Genomic DNA, 14,561 nt, shown 5'->3' with positions numbered 1-14,561 from the left:
CACTCTCACTATCTTTCATCAGGCAACTACTTTCCCAAAGCTGACAGGAGTAGGCAAGGCTAACAGACTTGAATGTGCCAAACACAACTGAGAATGGCAAAAAAGGACCCAAAAGTCATTGGATATGAGGAAGGAGGGGGAAATAGTACACAGAAAAACCAGAACATAAGTTTGCAAGTCTTACTTTCTTAGGATACCAGGTTGATGAACTAACCTGTCCAGACCTTGTGTTTGAGGTATAGAGAAAAGACAGAGAACTGTGTACTGTAAATGACAAAGACAGAGAGCTGGTGCTGGGGCATGTAGGCCTCTTACCTGGGGATGGGGTGCTGTACAATTGTGGATATTTTCACAAAAAGCCAGGGATTTTGCTAAAGTCAGCTTACTGGTTGAGAACATAGCTGTCATGCCTAAACACACCAACGCAGTACACCTTTAGCCACAGTATTTTCATTGTTTGTATTGTCATAGACTCAACAGTGAATGCTGTCAATCAGATATCTTTCCTGCAGAGATGAATTTTTCAGGCTCAGAATGCAGATCTCCTCTTTAAATTCCCTTTCTTTCCCTTCCTGTCTTTTCTGATTAAAGAGCCTGTATAGTAAATGTCATTTAGTACCATCTCTAAACACATTGTGTATCAGGAAGCTTTTTTTAAAAAAAATACAAATTCTTCAAGAAAGTATATCCCAGGAGTGATATTTAATTGACAGGCTGACAAAACAAATTATGTTTCTTCATACATTTGTCGGTCACCACATAATAATGTAACATTCAGAGGGATTACAGAAGATATGGTTTTCTTCTAGAAACTCTTGACATTACGTATTTCAACTACTGGATTAAGACAGCTGCGTTCTTGTTATATTCACCTTTATCTCTGACTTATACATTGATTCAGTTCTATTCTCTTTATTACAAACCATCAGAAAAGACTAAAAGGCCAGTCAAGGACTTCAGAAACAGAGAGTCATACTTTCCAAGGATTAGTGATGGTCAGTGCAGAGACTCATGCATGACAGACACTAAAAATGCTGCAGTGACATTGTACAGTTAAATTTAGGGCCTTGTTTAGGAGAGAAGGTTTTTTTACTTTTGAAGACATTTGCTTTACTTGGAATGGTGCCTTTTAAAAAGCATCCTTCAGCACAAAACCAATAGAAATCTAAACAGTCAAGGGCCTCAAGGGTAAACTGTCCACGCAGTACAGAAACCGCATCAGATGCACACCTACAAAGCATATCAGGATTAAGTGCACTAGGACTGGGAAGCCAGTTACACAGTAGCAGACTCAGCCCCAAAGGAAGCATTCCTATCATTACAGGTTTGCATACACAGCAATGACCCATAAGGAGACAGCAAGTGGAAATTTGCTGCAGAGCTGTTTGGTTCAAGGTACCCAGCTTAGCACAGGATTCATGACAGCCAGCCTTTTCCTGCACTGGGATGTGTGTAATCCAAGTTGATCTGGGATTTTAAAAACACAGGAAAACCTAGATCAATCCAGTACTATCAAGCCAACTTTGTCCATGATGAGTAGCTAAGTAGGAGTAAACACTTCCCTGTCAGGTTTATATCTCAGCCTGAGCAAACAAGGATTTTCAGAGCAGAACCTGTGGAGTGGAAAGTGGTCTAGAAATCCTAGAGTATCTCATCAAGGTCTTAGTATTCAGTATCAGGAAGTAAATGGAACTGGTCATGTACAAACTTAAGTGGCAGATGAACTAGTTTTTAAAAGTCTTAGAAACATTTAGGTTTCAAATGTGGATGCCTTAGACAGCAGCCACAGAGAGTTTAGGTATTTTCTGGTTTTCCGTGGTGCATTCAGATAATGCCTAGGCATTCGGCCATAGAAAGATGACACATTCATATCTCTTATTTTCAGATCTCATTCAGTTCTAGGTTGTTTGCACTCCCAGAGAACCCTCCCTTTCTTTCTCCTTCCTCTGTGGCAGAGAAGGTGATGAGCAGAGGCATCATGTAAGGGGAGAAAAATATAAGGGACAGTTCTGAACCAAAAATGAAACATGTGGGTAAAAAAGCAGTAGATCAAGTCATGTGTCTGCTATTAGTGGCTGGATAAAGAGCCCTGCAGTTCCAAACACACAAAGGATTGTAAATACCCAAAGAAATACTCTGTCTATCACCATAGCTATGTATTTCCAATCATCTTCCACCTGCAAGAGAAAAAAAAAAGACAAAAAATTATAAACTTCACATAATATTACATACAATTACAAGTTGATGTAATACAGTAGAAGCGTCCCTTGTGCTTTTGAAAGTAAGGAAGAACATATATGCAGTCAAGAACGCTGCTTGTCATGCTTATAGTTGCTGCAGTACTCAAATATCTTTAGAGTGTTCTGATTTTCTAATAGTATTTACCAGTTTTGGCTGAGAATAGTCAACATTGTCCTAGCCTGCTGATTTTTTTCTGAACATTCCAGTTGGTTGGCAAGCTTTGCCTGTGACGTTGACATTAACAAATGGAACCCGACCCCATGGTGGGTGCAGAGCAGGGTGGTTTAACAGAGAGAATCACCATAGCTGCACATCACTAGACCCTGCCAAAGGACTCACCCTGACAGGCCATGCAAGAAACAGTTTGCTATTCCTGTCTGATTTGCCACACTGTCACTCCAATTGATTCCCACTAATTTCAGCAGACTGGATGGCTGGACACACGGATTAGCAAAGCAAAGGCCTTGACTGGGCAAACCATAGTGTTGTGTGCTAAGCAGGCCAGAGTGGATTGTTTTTGTGCCTGGGAGATACACCTCAGAACCACATGCCGTCCTTTACACTGCACCTACATACAGGGACCATTGTATCAGAAGAGTGTTCACTCATATAAAACTAGTAATGTGTTAAGAGCTGTCTGCTGAGAGATCTTCCACTTGTTTTCCCAGTTTCTTGATGTTTTCCTCCAAGAGGCTACTGCTGTACTTCTTGTGGAAGAATATGCAACAGGAACTCCAGATGCTGTAAATGTTGCTGCAATGTTTAAAGGGCATTCATTTACACAGGACTAGTGCATAGTATCACTCCTATGGCTTTTTGTCTGACTGGGGCAGAAGCAGTCTGCAGAATCATTTCTTCAGTGTTTTCCTGAGAACAAAGTGCTTCTTTTTCCCCAGAGACAGGATTTCTCTCCAATGAAAAACCCAGCTTCTCATCCCTAATATGTTTGGAAAGGTAAGATACACACATCAGACTAAAAGTTCAATACCATGAGGCAGGAGAGATTTGCAAAATGTGAATCAGCAAAACTGGCAATGAAAGAGCTATCACGAACTATATAATCAAGGTGCCATTCTATCTGGGCTGCTTCACACAAAGCCTCTTCTTTTTGGAGTACATTGGAGAAATCAGATGAATATGGACATGAATAAAGGGCTCAAATGTTAGCGTCAAGCAAAACATTAGGGGCATAGGTACTAACCAAGGCTCAGCTCAGTCATCACTCTCCGGTGTGCTGATATCATAGAATCATTGAATGGTAGGGGTTGGAAGGGACCTTTAGAGATTATTTAGTCCAACCCCCCTGCAGAAGCAGGTCAACCTAGTTAAGGTTGCATAGGAACATGTCCTGGTGGGTCTTGAAGACCTCCAAGGAAGGAGACTCCACAATCCCTCTAGCTGTCTTTTACTTTGGGCTAGCATGTATTACCCTCTCATTCCAAGAATTCAGTTACCAGGCCTTAGCTGTAGCCTGTTATTCAGAAAGGGATGTACTTATTTTTCAGATGAAACTTCAGCGGGACACAAAAAAGGGAAAATGTATTTTTTTAGGTTGCACAGGAGCTCTGTGATTTTGTTCTGATTTCACAAAATATTCTGAAAGAATAAATATCCCTCAAAATCTCCCTCACAAAGCATTTACATTTTTAATACAAATATGGTAGTATTTAATTTTTAAATGGATTTTGCCACCATAGAGCATCTAAAAACCTTCAAAACCAAAAGAAACACTTCATGACAAATAAAAAAATAAATGCTTCATTATGTTCTATGATCTTTTTAAAAACATCTTGAAGTGTTAGATAAATCCTGCTCCTTGTGAGGCCTGGAGGCAGGGGCGTGGGGGGGTGTCAGATAATCTTTCTTGAAGCTGCTTTTAGTTGCTTGTGTTTACACCTGAGGACCTGCCCCAAAATTCTCTAAATTCCAATGTGCATAATTTTCTATGACAGTAATCTCAGGATGAAAGATTTATAACCTCATACAAGCCAATCGATTAGTTCTTATTTTTAGACTTATTTTTAAACCACTCTCTCTCTTTCTTCTTTTTATATCTGTCTTTGTGCATCTATTGTGTGTTTTTGTTCACCTGTCTTCCTCCTAAACTCAACTTTTATTTCAATACATATTTGTCACACCTGAAAATACCATATTGCTGAAGCCACAATCTGTGAAATTACTGTCAAAAAATCAGAACACATCAGACTGAAACAAACTACATAGATAGCATCCTGAAAGGAGTATCTTTATCAGATTTGTCACTGTCTGAGAATAGTTTTTCCCTAGATTAACTTCTACGCTGCTAGACAATCCCCATTCTTTAAAAAGCAGTTCTCAAATTTCCTTGCTCCATTACTAACACAGAAAAGCATCTCACTTTGGCAAATAGCACACAAAGTATTGAGATATCACTGCTTACTAAAGTTGAGCATTTGGTGAGCAGATGAAGCGGGTTGCTTCTGAGAATCTACAGACATAGGGTTCTAAGAGATCTTGAAAGGCCTCATTTAGTCTATCCACAGCCCTAAGACAGAATGAGCTCTGCCTGGACCACTGCTGATCAAAACTCATTCCTCCTGGCTGCAACAGGCTTATGCTTTTCTTCCTCCCCTTGGAAGTGTAAGCCTCATGTCTAGCCTAAACCTATCTTGCTTACTTTAATTATCCCCTGAGGATCAAAGAAGGACAGGTGAGAACAGTTTACTTGTTCCATCCCCAGTAGTTAATTAATCTCCTCCCTTTCTATAAGAAACTCATTCATGGATGTCAAAATTTTCTTCTCTAGACCCTACAACTCCATTTCCTCCTAGATCACGTTTCCACTTGCTGCATGCATGGCTCCATGCCATGCAGGGTGGTTACCTGCCTTACCTCTTTGGTTTCATTTTGAGACCTCATGTTCTCTGCGATGAACTGAATGCTGCTAATAACATTCTTTGCTTCTGGGGAGTACTCCATGTGCTCTGCCATCCATTTCAAAGACTGATGGCTCAATTGTCTTCTTTTGCTGTTAGTGAGATCAGCTGTCTTTTCACAGTGACTGCATCCCTGCTCCTTGTGTAATTTGGTGTCTTTGTGTTTGCTGTGTTTTGACTTGCCTGACGTACTGGCTAATCCCTTTTTGTTTTTTCTGGAGATGTTTTTTTTCAGCTGTTCTAGTGGCCTCTGCATTAACAGGACTTTGGGAAGCAGACTAAGAAAGACTTTTTTTACCCATTTGGGCATTGTGTGTGTGGTTGGAGTCCTGTAATGTATATTCAGGACAAACACTGTGATGACAATTGACAAGGTCACAAATATCATAGTGAAAAGTAAATATTCACCTACGAGAGGAATTACTAAAGAGGTGGATGGGATTGTTTCTGTGATCACCAATAAAAATACAGTCAAAGAAAGGAGCACAGAGATGCAAAGAGTCACTTTCTCACCACAGTCAGATGGCAGGTAGAAAACTAACACAGTTAGGAATGAGATGAAGAGACAGGGAATTATTAGATTTATGGTATAAAACATTGGCAGCCTTCTAATATAAAAGGAATATGTTATGTCTGTGTAAATCTCTTCACAGCAGTTATATTTGATGTCATGTTTGTAGCCAGAAGCATCAACTATTTCCCATTCACTATTTTCCCAAAAGTCATTCATATCTACTTTGGATCCAATTATCAGAAGATCAATTTTGGCTTTGTCATAGGTCCACGAACCAAATTTCAGAGAACAGTTCTGATGATCAAATGGAAAAAAAGTAATATCCATAGGACAGGAGCTTTTAAAAATAGCTGGTGGTGTCCAGGTGATCATTCCATCATAGCGAAGGAGGGCTTTGGTCTTGCCTTCAACTTGAAAATCTCCAACAGCACTAGAAGGACAAATGGGGCAAGGACAATAAAATTACCATGAAAATAAGATGTCTTTCAACGACACTGCAAGAGAAGGGAAAGGACTAAATGGAAAAGGGTTCATCATACTTGTTATACAAGACAATATCTGGTTTCCAAATTTTATCTGCTGGTACCCAAACAAATTCAATGCCATCATATTCTCTGGGATCCCATTGCAATTTGTAGTCATTCCAAATCTGAAAGAAGAATGGACAAATATTTTTAAACCTTCTAATATCAGTGAACATGTCCTTCTCAAATCTTCCTGTATGATGATGAGCCATATAAAAAGCTTACAGTACAGCATACGTAGAAGGGGTCTGAAAAGTAACAAAGCCATGGCTTGGAGAAACACTGGACATATATTAATATTTCTTGTGTTGATAGCTACTCCCTCCTGTGTGTTAGGGGATAGAATGCCAATTATTATCCATTGCTACATGCTGAGATCTCCTCTCTGTCTTGCTGCATCAGCAGAGGTCCTTCCCTGTGCCTCTTCACTGCAGAGAATAAATACAGGTCTTGATGCTGCTGTCCTGAGAGTAATTCCTGAAGGTTAAAGGAGGCCAGTAGGAGACAGGAGGTACACATGCAAACTAACAGGCAGTTGTTGCCAGGGGTCATTATTAGTTCCACAGGGGTGGAAAATTATGAAGTCCAGGGCAGTGGGGAATGTCCAGCTGCTCTCTTGCAATGCTGTCTAGTTTCCTGCCAGGGGGCCATGCTCTGAGCTCTTGCTGCCTGCCCTGTAGACCCTGTTCCTCAACACAGTGTCTTTAACAGGAAGCCTTCAGTGCCTGAAGGAAACTGGTTTTGGTAGAAGTTGGCTTCTTTTTCTCAGTAGTTTATGTCTTTTTTTTCAATGTATAAATGCCAAAACTATCAGGACAAAATGGAGAAATGCTCATTTTGCTAATAAATGTTTTGATTGGAATCTCCATTATGCAGATGACCTGTGACTGCCAAGCCGTGTATTTAATCACTGTTTATTGGCTACATCCAACTAGATTTACCAGATAAAACAATCATCATGAAGTTGGAGGAGAATATAACATGCATGAAAAATGGGAGACAAAACTTCTTGGAAATAAAAATAAAGAAATTACTTTTTCAAATGTGGATTTGATTAATAGATCTTATTCTTACCTTAAAATCCTTGTTACAAAACACACACCTTCTACAGATATAGCTTACAAGGTAACACTCATTTAATCATATTGATGCAAAATGTATCAGAAATACTTACATGTCTTAGCCACAAATTTGTTTCCATAATTTGATTGACTTCATCCTAGAAAGAAACACAAGCATACACATCTTTACTCCATAAATCAGTTACAGTATCCTGAGATGCCAGCAAGCTTATTCTCATGAAAGTGGAAACTAGAATTCCACATTAACTCATATCAGATTTTGTTCTGGATATTTTCAGGGGCCTTACATATTGTGCACAGACATGTGTGGCTCTACTGAAAAAAAATTAAAGCTCTACTGAAAAATTATGCTCTACAAATATCAGACATACAAAGAGCTGCACTATTTTGTCAGGGGCTTGGGTACCTGGAGAACATAAAACTTATAATTGGTTTGATCAGTACCAGAGGAATAGTGTTCTGTTGGTGGCTATGTGTTTTGTTGGATTTTGTTGGGTTGTTTAAAAAATTCTGTTTACACAGTGCAGTATTGGTCAGGATTCATGGAAAATGGCACCCATACCACAACGTTCTTGCATTTCTAAGCAAACCTCTAGAGCAGATGAACTCAACCAGCACTAAGTTAGGTTATTATTGTATTGTGATGGTATTTTTTCAGGCAATTATTGCTATTGCAAATCAGTGATGAATCAGGAAAGTGCTGTGAGAGGCACAAAAGATCCTGTTCTAACCAGCCTTCAGCCTAAAAGCATTCAGAAAATCCCATATTATGGATATGTATGAATTCAAGCTGACATTCACAATGAAAATATCTGCAAGAATATTCCTTTGGGTAGTTCTTAGTTCTTAAGGATGTGGACTCAAAAAATTTAAGATATTTACAAGCCAAAGATAGAAAACATTGTAGGTGAATCTTCAACATTGTGTACTAAAGATAAAACATATCTTGAAAGGCTTACAGGATTCCTGTCTATGGGTTAAACTGTCTAAGTTTTCTTAAAAATCGTGACTCTTTCTTGAGAAAAAACAATTGATTTACTTATTAACATCCCACACACACTTTTTTTAAAAAAAAATCAAAGACAGTAGTGTAAGCCAGGTGCTACAATGTGGAACAGAACTGATGAAACCTGCCAAGATATACATCAAAATACTTTGACAAAGGAACTTCAGAAGACAAAAGCTGTCTTCACCATGAGGACTTACAATGCCTTCATTTATACTCTCACACAACCCTAGTTCCCTGGCTACTGCTGAGCATTGCTCCTTACTGTTTCCGTGCCACTTCATTATTGACTCAACTAGGGATCTCAGCATCGAAACTCAGCCTCTGTTCTGTGACAATTTACTTCATAGAGCAGACTTTAGCAGTGGTTAAGGTTGGTTTTTTCTTTTTCTGTAGTCCGTCTGCCCTGCACAGCAACTCCGTCGCCTCAGACACACTCACTCTTTGCATAGAGTGCACTCCAGCTTTGTGCTATAAAACACTACTCTGAAGGCTGCATGTCTCCTGTTATTTTGACAAAAACAGACTGAAAAAATATGAAAAAAAAGAAATATTTTTATCCCTGGGAAATTACACTGGCCTTGCAGGAGAATTGGGCCACATGCTATGCCAGATGGTCATAGCAAGGTATCTCTGGAGTGGGCTAACCCTGTGGAGAGTGGATGTGAACATTCAGTACTGCTGCTCTGGGTATCAGAGTAAGCTGCCTGGAGCAGAGGGGTCTGATGCTACAGACCAGGCGAACAAACCTGTGTAGTTTAAACTGCTTGTTTGAGCAACTCAGTTGACAGAAAGAACAGCAAAGGTGTATACATATGCACAGTTGGCAATGTCAGCTATGAGAGTTGTAGGTGCATGCATCACAATTATAACTGCTGCTTTAGCGATTTATTTATATTAGCAGCCACCTCCAAATCTCAGCCGCACTCTGCAATGAGTCTTACCACATTTGTAAGCTGGGTAATGGCCACTTCAAAATACACTGTCACAGGATCAGAGACATTTTCCACTGGCCTGATGAACTGGTTGTACTGGGAGAAGAGTTTGTGAAATAACTGTTCCTCTGATTCGCAGGCTACGGTATCTGTGTTGAAGAACAGCCATGTCAGAGATAAGGAAGAGGGAAAGAAGGTGCTGAATAACACACTAATCCACACTAGATTTCTGGATTCTGCACTTGTGACCATGTAACATGTGAACACAGGACCACACAGAGAAGAGAAGCTGACAATTGAAAGCATTCTGCATGATGTTGCCCACTGCTCCCTGTCTCCTGAAAGTGTATGGCCTGAACTAAAATATCTCCTAATCTGGATCTAGCCTATGGCCATCCATTTGGCCTGATATCAGACCAAATAGTGTGAAGTAGAAATGTGTTGGATTTTATCTTTGCCAGTTCTTATGGAGAGTTTATGTAAAAGCATAGCTACTTACTCTGAAATTAAAAAGCTTGAGACTGAAACTACTGGATTGAAACCTGTGTCAAGGACTCTAGGTGAGTATAATGATGCTTCCTAGTCTTACAAACTATGACTACATTTTATCCTCATGTTTGCTATTTCAACTCTCTAGAAAGCATAATTTTTTGCTCTGAAGGAAATTAATTTATTGACTTCTATGAGAAAAAAAAAGTACAAGTATTGAAATTTCTTATAAAATGACATACATGTTTGTAACACAGAGCTGTTCTTTGGGACTAAGCAGATTGTAGCTGTAATGCCCAGTCAATGCAGGACAGACCAGATGGCCTAGTGAGAATAAGGTGCATAACAGGCATTGAGATGCCTCACTGCTATGTCAAGAAGAATGCTCATAATCTGTTACAGACAGCCCAAATCTTTAACAGTTATCTTCACCATGCCAAAGGCTATAGACATTGATTTCAAAAGGAAAGATCTGGACTCAAGCTGGAGCATACGGGATTCCAAAGAAACACAACAAAAAACTTCTTCCTTGTGAGGGTGATGGAGCACTGGAACAGGCTGCCCAGATGGGTTGTTGAATTTCCTCTGGAGACATCCAAAACTCATCTGGATGAGTTCCTGTGTTACCTACTCTAGGTGGTCCTGCTTTGGCAGGGGGGCTGGACTAGATGATCTTTTGAGGTCCCTTTCAACTCCTTAGAGTCTGTGATTCTGTGACTCCAGCAACATCAGCTGAGAAAAATTTTCCTTGAATAATTGCTACTTCAGTACATTGCTATAACTCAGCACTTGAAACTCAAAATACTTTGTAAGGCAAAGATAAATTGCACCTCACATTGAGCATAGCTATATTATCAAAGCTACAGGATGATGCCAAAGATGTTACTGATACAATTGAGGAAAAAATTGGATTTTCAGAAACATGTCATAAGTTTTTCCATTAGTCCCAGACTGCACTAGAACATATCAGGAATGCAATAGTGATAAAAACCTTTATGCTTGCAAATATTAAACATAGAAGTGGATTGTGTCAGGCAATGTGGACTCTGGCACAGCGTAGAACATAAATTTGCAATTTACATTTCTTTCTGTGAGCAGAAGGGCCTGTGGTTGCTCAGATATCCCACAGGAAGTTGCTTAGTCTAAGTATACTGTACCATTTTCATGTTTTAAAAAAAATGACATTCTACCTCTAAGGTGATACAAAGCATAGTCAGATTCCAGGGATTACCACAACTAAAAGATGAAATGTTGTTTACTGGTGACTTGCATGTACAGAAAGAAAATTCTAGTAAAACTTCCATGATTATATGATTTTAGCATCATCCAGAGAAGATACTGGGAGTATCTGTAAAGTTTGGATGTTTGTGTGTCACCTACTGTGTCATTCAAGATGAAAAGTGCAATTTCAGTTTCAGACTTCTTCATCGTCATCCATTACACTATGACTAGAAGTATCTAACTGTTAGAACAAGAGTTTCTTACCAAACACTCATGACTAAAAAGCTGATGAGTCTAAAATAATATTTCATTTGAAATTTTCACACTGGCTTTGTAACAGACCCAGGCTTTAAAATAACATAAGTGAAACAGACAAGTATTTAGGCTTTTCATTTTTATATTTCATTTACAGGTTCTTTTCCCATTGGTGCCCCTTTAAGGCAAAGCCTTATACTTTGCTAACAGGCAGTGTAACTCATACATGTCTTGATTGTCAGCAGGTGAGACTTTAAAAAAAGATGTAGTATCTTAAGAAGCAAAGATCCTGATGAACATCAGTGAGACCTGGACACAGAAATCACCCCGACATATTTAACCACTAACAGTGAACAAGAATACATTAAGTTCTTATTTTTGAAGGTGTGAGTACTGATGTGCACACCTTTAGCCTGCATTATTTAAGCAACTGCAAAATTCAAGCATCAAATGAAATTACTAGAGCTCCTATTTCATTTTCATTCCTGGTAGAACTAGTTCCTCAATTGGTTATCAAACCAAAATAAAGAGCTTTATATGTGGAAATCAGTATTGCTTTAGCTCTCTTAAAATACTATTGAAGTGTTACAAACTTCAGGTTAGAAATAGCTGATAGGAGCCTTACACTGAATGAATTCCAGGAAAACAAAAGCAGAGACAGTGACAAGAACATAGAGACTAGTATCAAGGAGAGCCTACCTTTAATCAAGGATATGAACACAAATGCCCACATACAGAAACCAGGGTAACAACGATGTAGCCACCTCTCTGGATGCATTGCTAGCAGCAGAATAGAGCTTCTTTTTGAGAAGAAAGGTTGGGGAAAGAAAGAAATAGAAGGCAAGAAGACACACGAGCCCCCTGGGCGCTAAGTAGGCAGTACAAAGATGGATTTCAGTTTTGCGGTTGCGATAAACTCCGCAGTCTGCTGCCCACAGCAAAGCCTTGCAGAGTTGCTTCCACAATCACCAGGCAAGGAGATCTTATGCTGTACTGAGAGAAGGGAGTTGGGTAGCCATCCTGTCAGGTGACTTTCACATTTGCAGTCACCGGCACCATTGCCTCTGGGGTAATGGATGAGTGCTGAGAGAGGGAAGGCAACAATTAAGGTTGCCAGTGTGGAGCTAGGGGAGGAATTCACTCAGCCTTCTGCTCATTTAAAAGCATCTGCTTTAGCTAGTGCCTGGTGTTCACCTGAGTGGGTCTGTCAGAATACGTAGAGTTGAAACAACTTTGGTTTCTTGTCTGAGTACAAATTCTGCAGCAAGAGAAATGCTGTACAGTTATAACATCTCTACCAGAAACCATCTGAACCTTGAAATAAGCACAGCATGATGTTGATAAAATTTCTTAACAGTACTCGTAGTGAATATATCTAAGGCAAGTAGACTTATTACTGCCACCTGACAGGAAGAACTAAGCACGCTGTGATTCCGCGATTCTTTCCCCTCAGACACATCAGCTCACAACATTGATTTTTCTACAATTTTTGTGTGTGTGTGTGCATTGACTCATGCCAGTATCCTGCTAGTGTGGAAACGAAACAGTAGAACAAAGGAAAAACATCAGGCGCTGTTACAGAAATACCAAAACAGCCAAGTTCACTGAGATGGAGTGCTACTTTTAATCACAGAAGTTAAAAAATGTGTGCATGTCCTTGCATCAGGAATGCTTGAAAAGAATCTGTAGGCAAAGGGTCTGAGAAACCGAGCGTCCTGTTTGACTGCAGAGGAGGGGAAGGTAACACAAGTTACCTGGTGCCATCCAGCCTCCCAGAAACGGACTCATAAGGGAATCTCCTTTATCTGTGTTCAGTCCAGCATGAACAAGTCTGAGTGACTGGATGAATGATTTGATTAAAACAGAAACCCTGTTGATTTCCAGGCAGTTACACTGTTGTGTAAGTACAGAGAGACGAGGAAAGCCATAAACAGGAAAAGTGAACACTTCATACTAAAGAACACAGAGGCAATTCTGTAGCTCAGGATGGGAAAGTGATTTATCTCCTACACAAGCTGTTAAAATACTTCTAGAAGGGAAGAGTACAAAAATACTGGAAGTCTGGAGAAAGAGGAAAGAGTTGTATGTATAGAGAAGAGATCTACATAAAGAAGAAGCAGACAAAGTTGCCCATGACAAGTTTTGAAGGATGAAAAGGCCATCTTGGAGGAGTACTAAACAAAGCCCTGCTCCAGAGCTCGCTAGAGACAGGGAGCCTTGAGTAGAGAGATGGGCAAATAAATAAATAAAAACCCCCAGAATGTTTGAGGAGCTGGGAGTGATCTTACACTTTCAAAAGCAGCAGCAAACTAATGTGGTTGGAAGCAGAGACTGCAAGGCATGAATGGCTATGAGGAATCTCCAATCTGAAGCTAGATATAAATTCTTCTTACAAATGATTTTAAGGTAAAAATATGGTTTTCAGCATGTTGTTTTTTCATGTAAATTTCCATTTTGCCAACATTTTCCAAAGACAAAAAAGTAAAAAACAAAAAACGCGCTTTGCTTTGTGTCTGGTTTTCCCAGGTTACAAAGTTTCTTGGAACAATGTTAACAATCCAGGTCCATAGCCTTGCAGTTCTCTCACCTTATCCAACCCAGCTTGTACTTCCTCCTTCAGTTTACTCTGCCCATGGTGCACTGTGGCTAACAGAATTACATTGCCATGCAGCATCACAGAACTCCTGTGGCTTGCTGTAGTCATAGCATATGCATTCCTGTTAAAGTCCAGTACTTGTAGAAAGATGACATATCATGACATAGTCAGATGCAATTTGAAAACAAGATGACTCCAAAGTGGAATGATTTGACATTTTGACATACACCTGAAAAGGTGATGGAACAAATCCTGGATGACATCTCAAAATACACGCAGGAAAAGATGGTTATCAGGGGGATTCAACACAGATTCACCAAGGGGTAATCCTAATTGACCAGCTTTCTATGAGAGTATAACTGACTGGCTAGATGAGGGGAGAGCAGTGAATGTCATCTATCTTGACTTCAGCAAGGCTTTTGACCCTGTCTCCCATAACATTCTCAGCAAAAAGCTCAGGCAGTGTGGCTTGGATGAGTAGATGGCGAGGTGGTTCGAGATATGGATGAATGACAGAGCCCAGAGGGTGGTTACCAATAAAGTTGGGGGCCTGTGGCCAGTAGGGTTCCACAGGGGCCAGTTCTGGGGCCAGTCTTGTTCAACATCTTCATCAACAACCTGGATGAGGGGACAGAGTGTACCCTCAGCAAGTTGGCTGATGACACCAAACTGAGAGGACTGGCTGATTCCCCAGAAGGCTGTGCTGCCATTCAGCGGGATCTCGACTGGCTTGAGAGTTGGGCAGAGAGGAACCTCATGAGGTTCAACAAGGACAAGTGCAGA

The 14,561-nt window shown here is 40.0% G+C and overlaps 1 protein-coding gene across 2 annotated transcripts; it reads right to left on the bottom strand.

Annotated features, from left to right (window-relative positions):
- Nucleotides 1–2,054: 2,054 nt before the first annotated feature.
- On the bottom strand, nt 2,055–13,391 carry CHRNA6 (cholinergic receptor nicotinic alpha 6 subunit). Of its 2 annotated transcripts, none has more exons than XM_010204978.2 (6): nt 13,384–13,391; nt 9,227–9,359; nt 7,369–7,413; nt 6,210–6,319; nt 5,113–6,100; nt 2,055–2,177 (listed from the first exon to the last, which is right to left on the bottom strand). In XM_010204978.2, exons 3-6 carry the CDS (start codon nt 7,393–7,395, stop codon nt 2,055–2,057), a joined length of 1,248 nt encoding a protein of 415 aa, XP_010203280.2. In that variant the 5' UTR covers nt 7,396–7,413; nt 9,227–9,359; nt 13,384–13,391. The 2 variants fall into 2 exon arrangements, with proteins under 2 accessions (XP_010203280.2, XP_061873819.1); XM_062017835.1 differs by lacking the exon at nt 13,384–13,391 and adding an exon at nt 11,882–12,026 and having other exon boundaries at nt 9,227–9,366.
- Between the last annotated feature and the right edge of the window lie 1,170 nt (nt 13,392–14,561).

The sequence above is a fragment of the Colius striatus genome, chromosome Z, assembly GCF_028858725.1.
Source record: "Colius striatus isolate bColStr4 chromosome Z, bColStr4.1.hap1, whole genome shotgun sequence".
NCBI classification, from domain to species: Eukaryota; Metazoa; Chordata; class Aves; order Coliiformes; family Coliidae; genus Colius; species Colius striatus.
The sequence above is the reverse complement of the archived record's forward strand: the minus strand, read 5'-3'. Positions and strand labels throughout refer to the sequence as shown.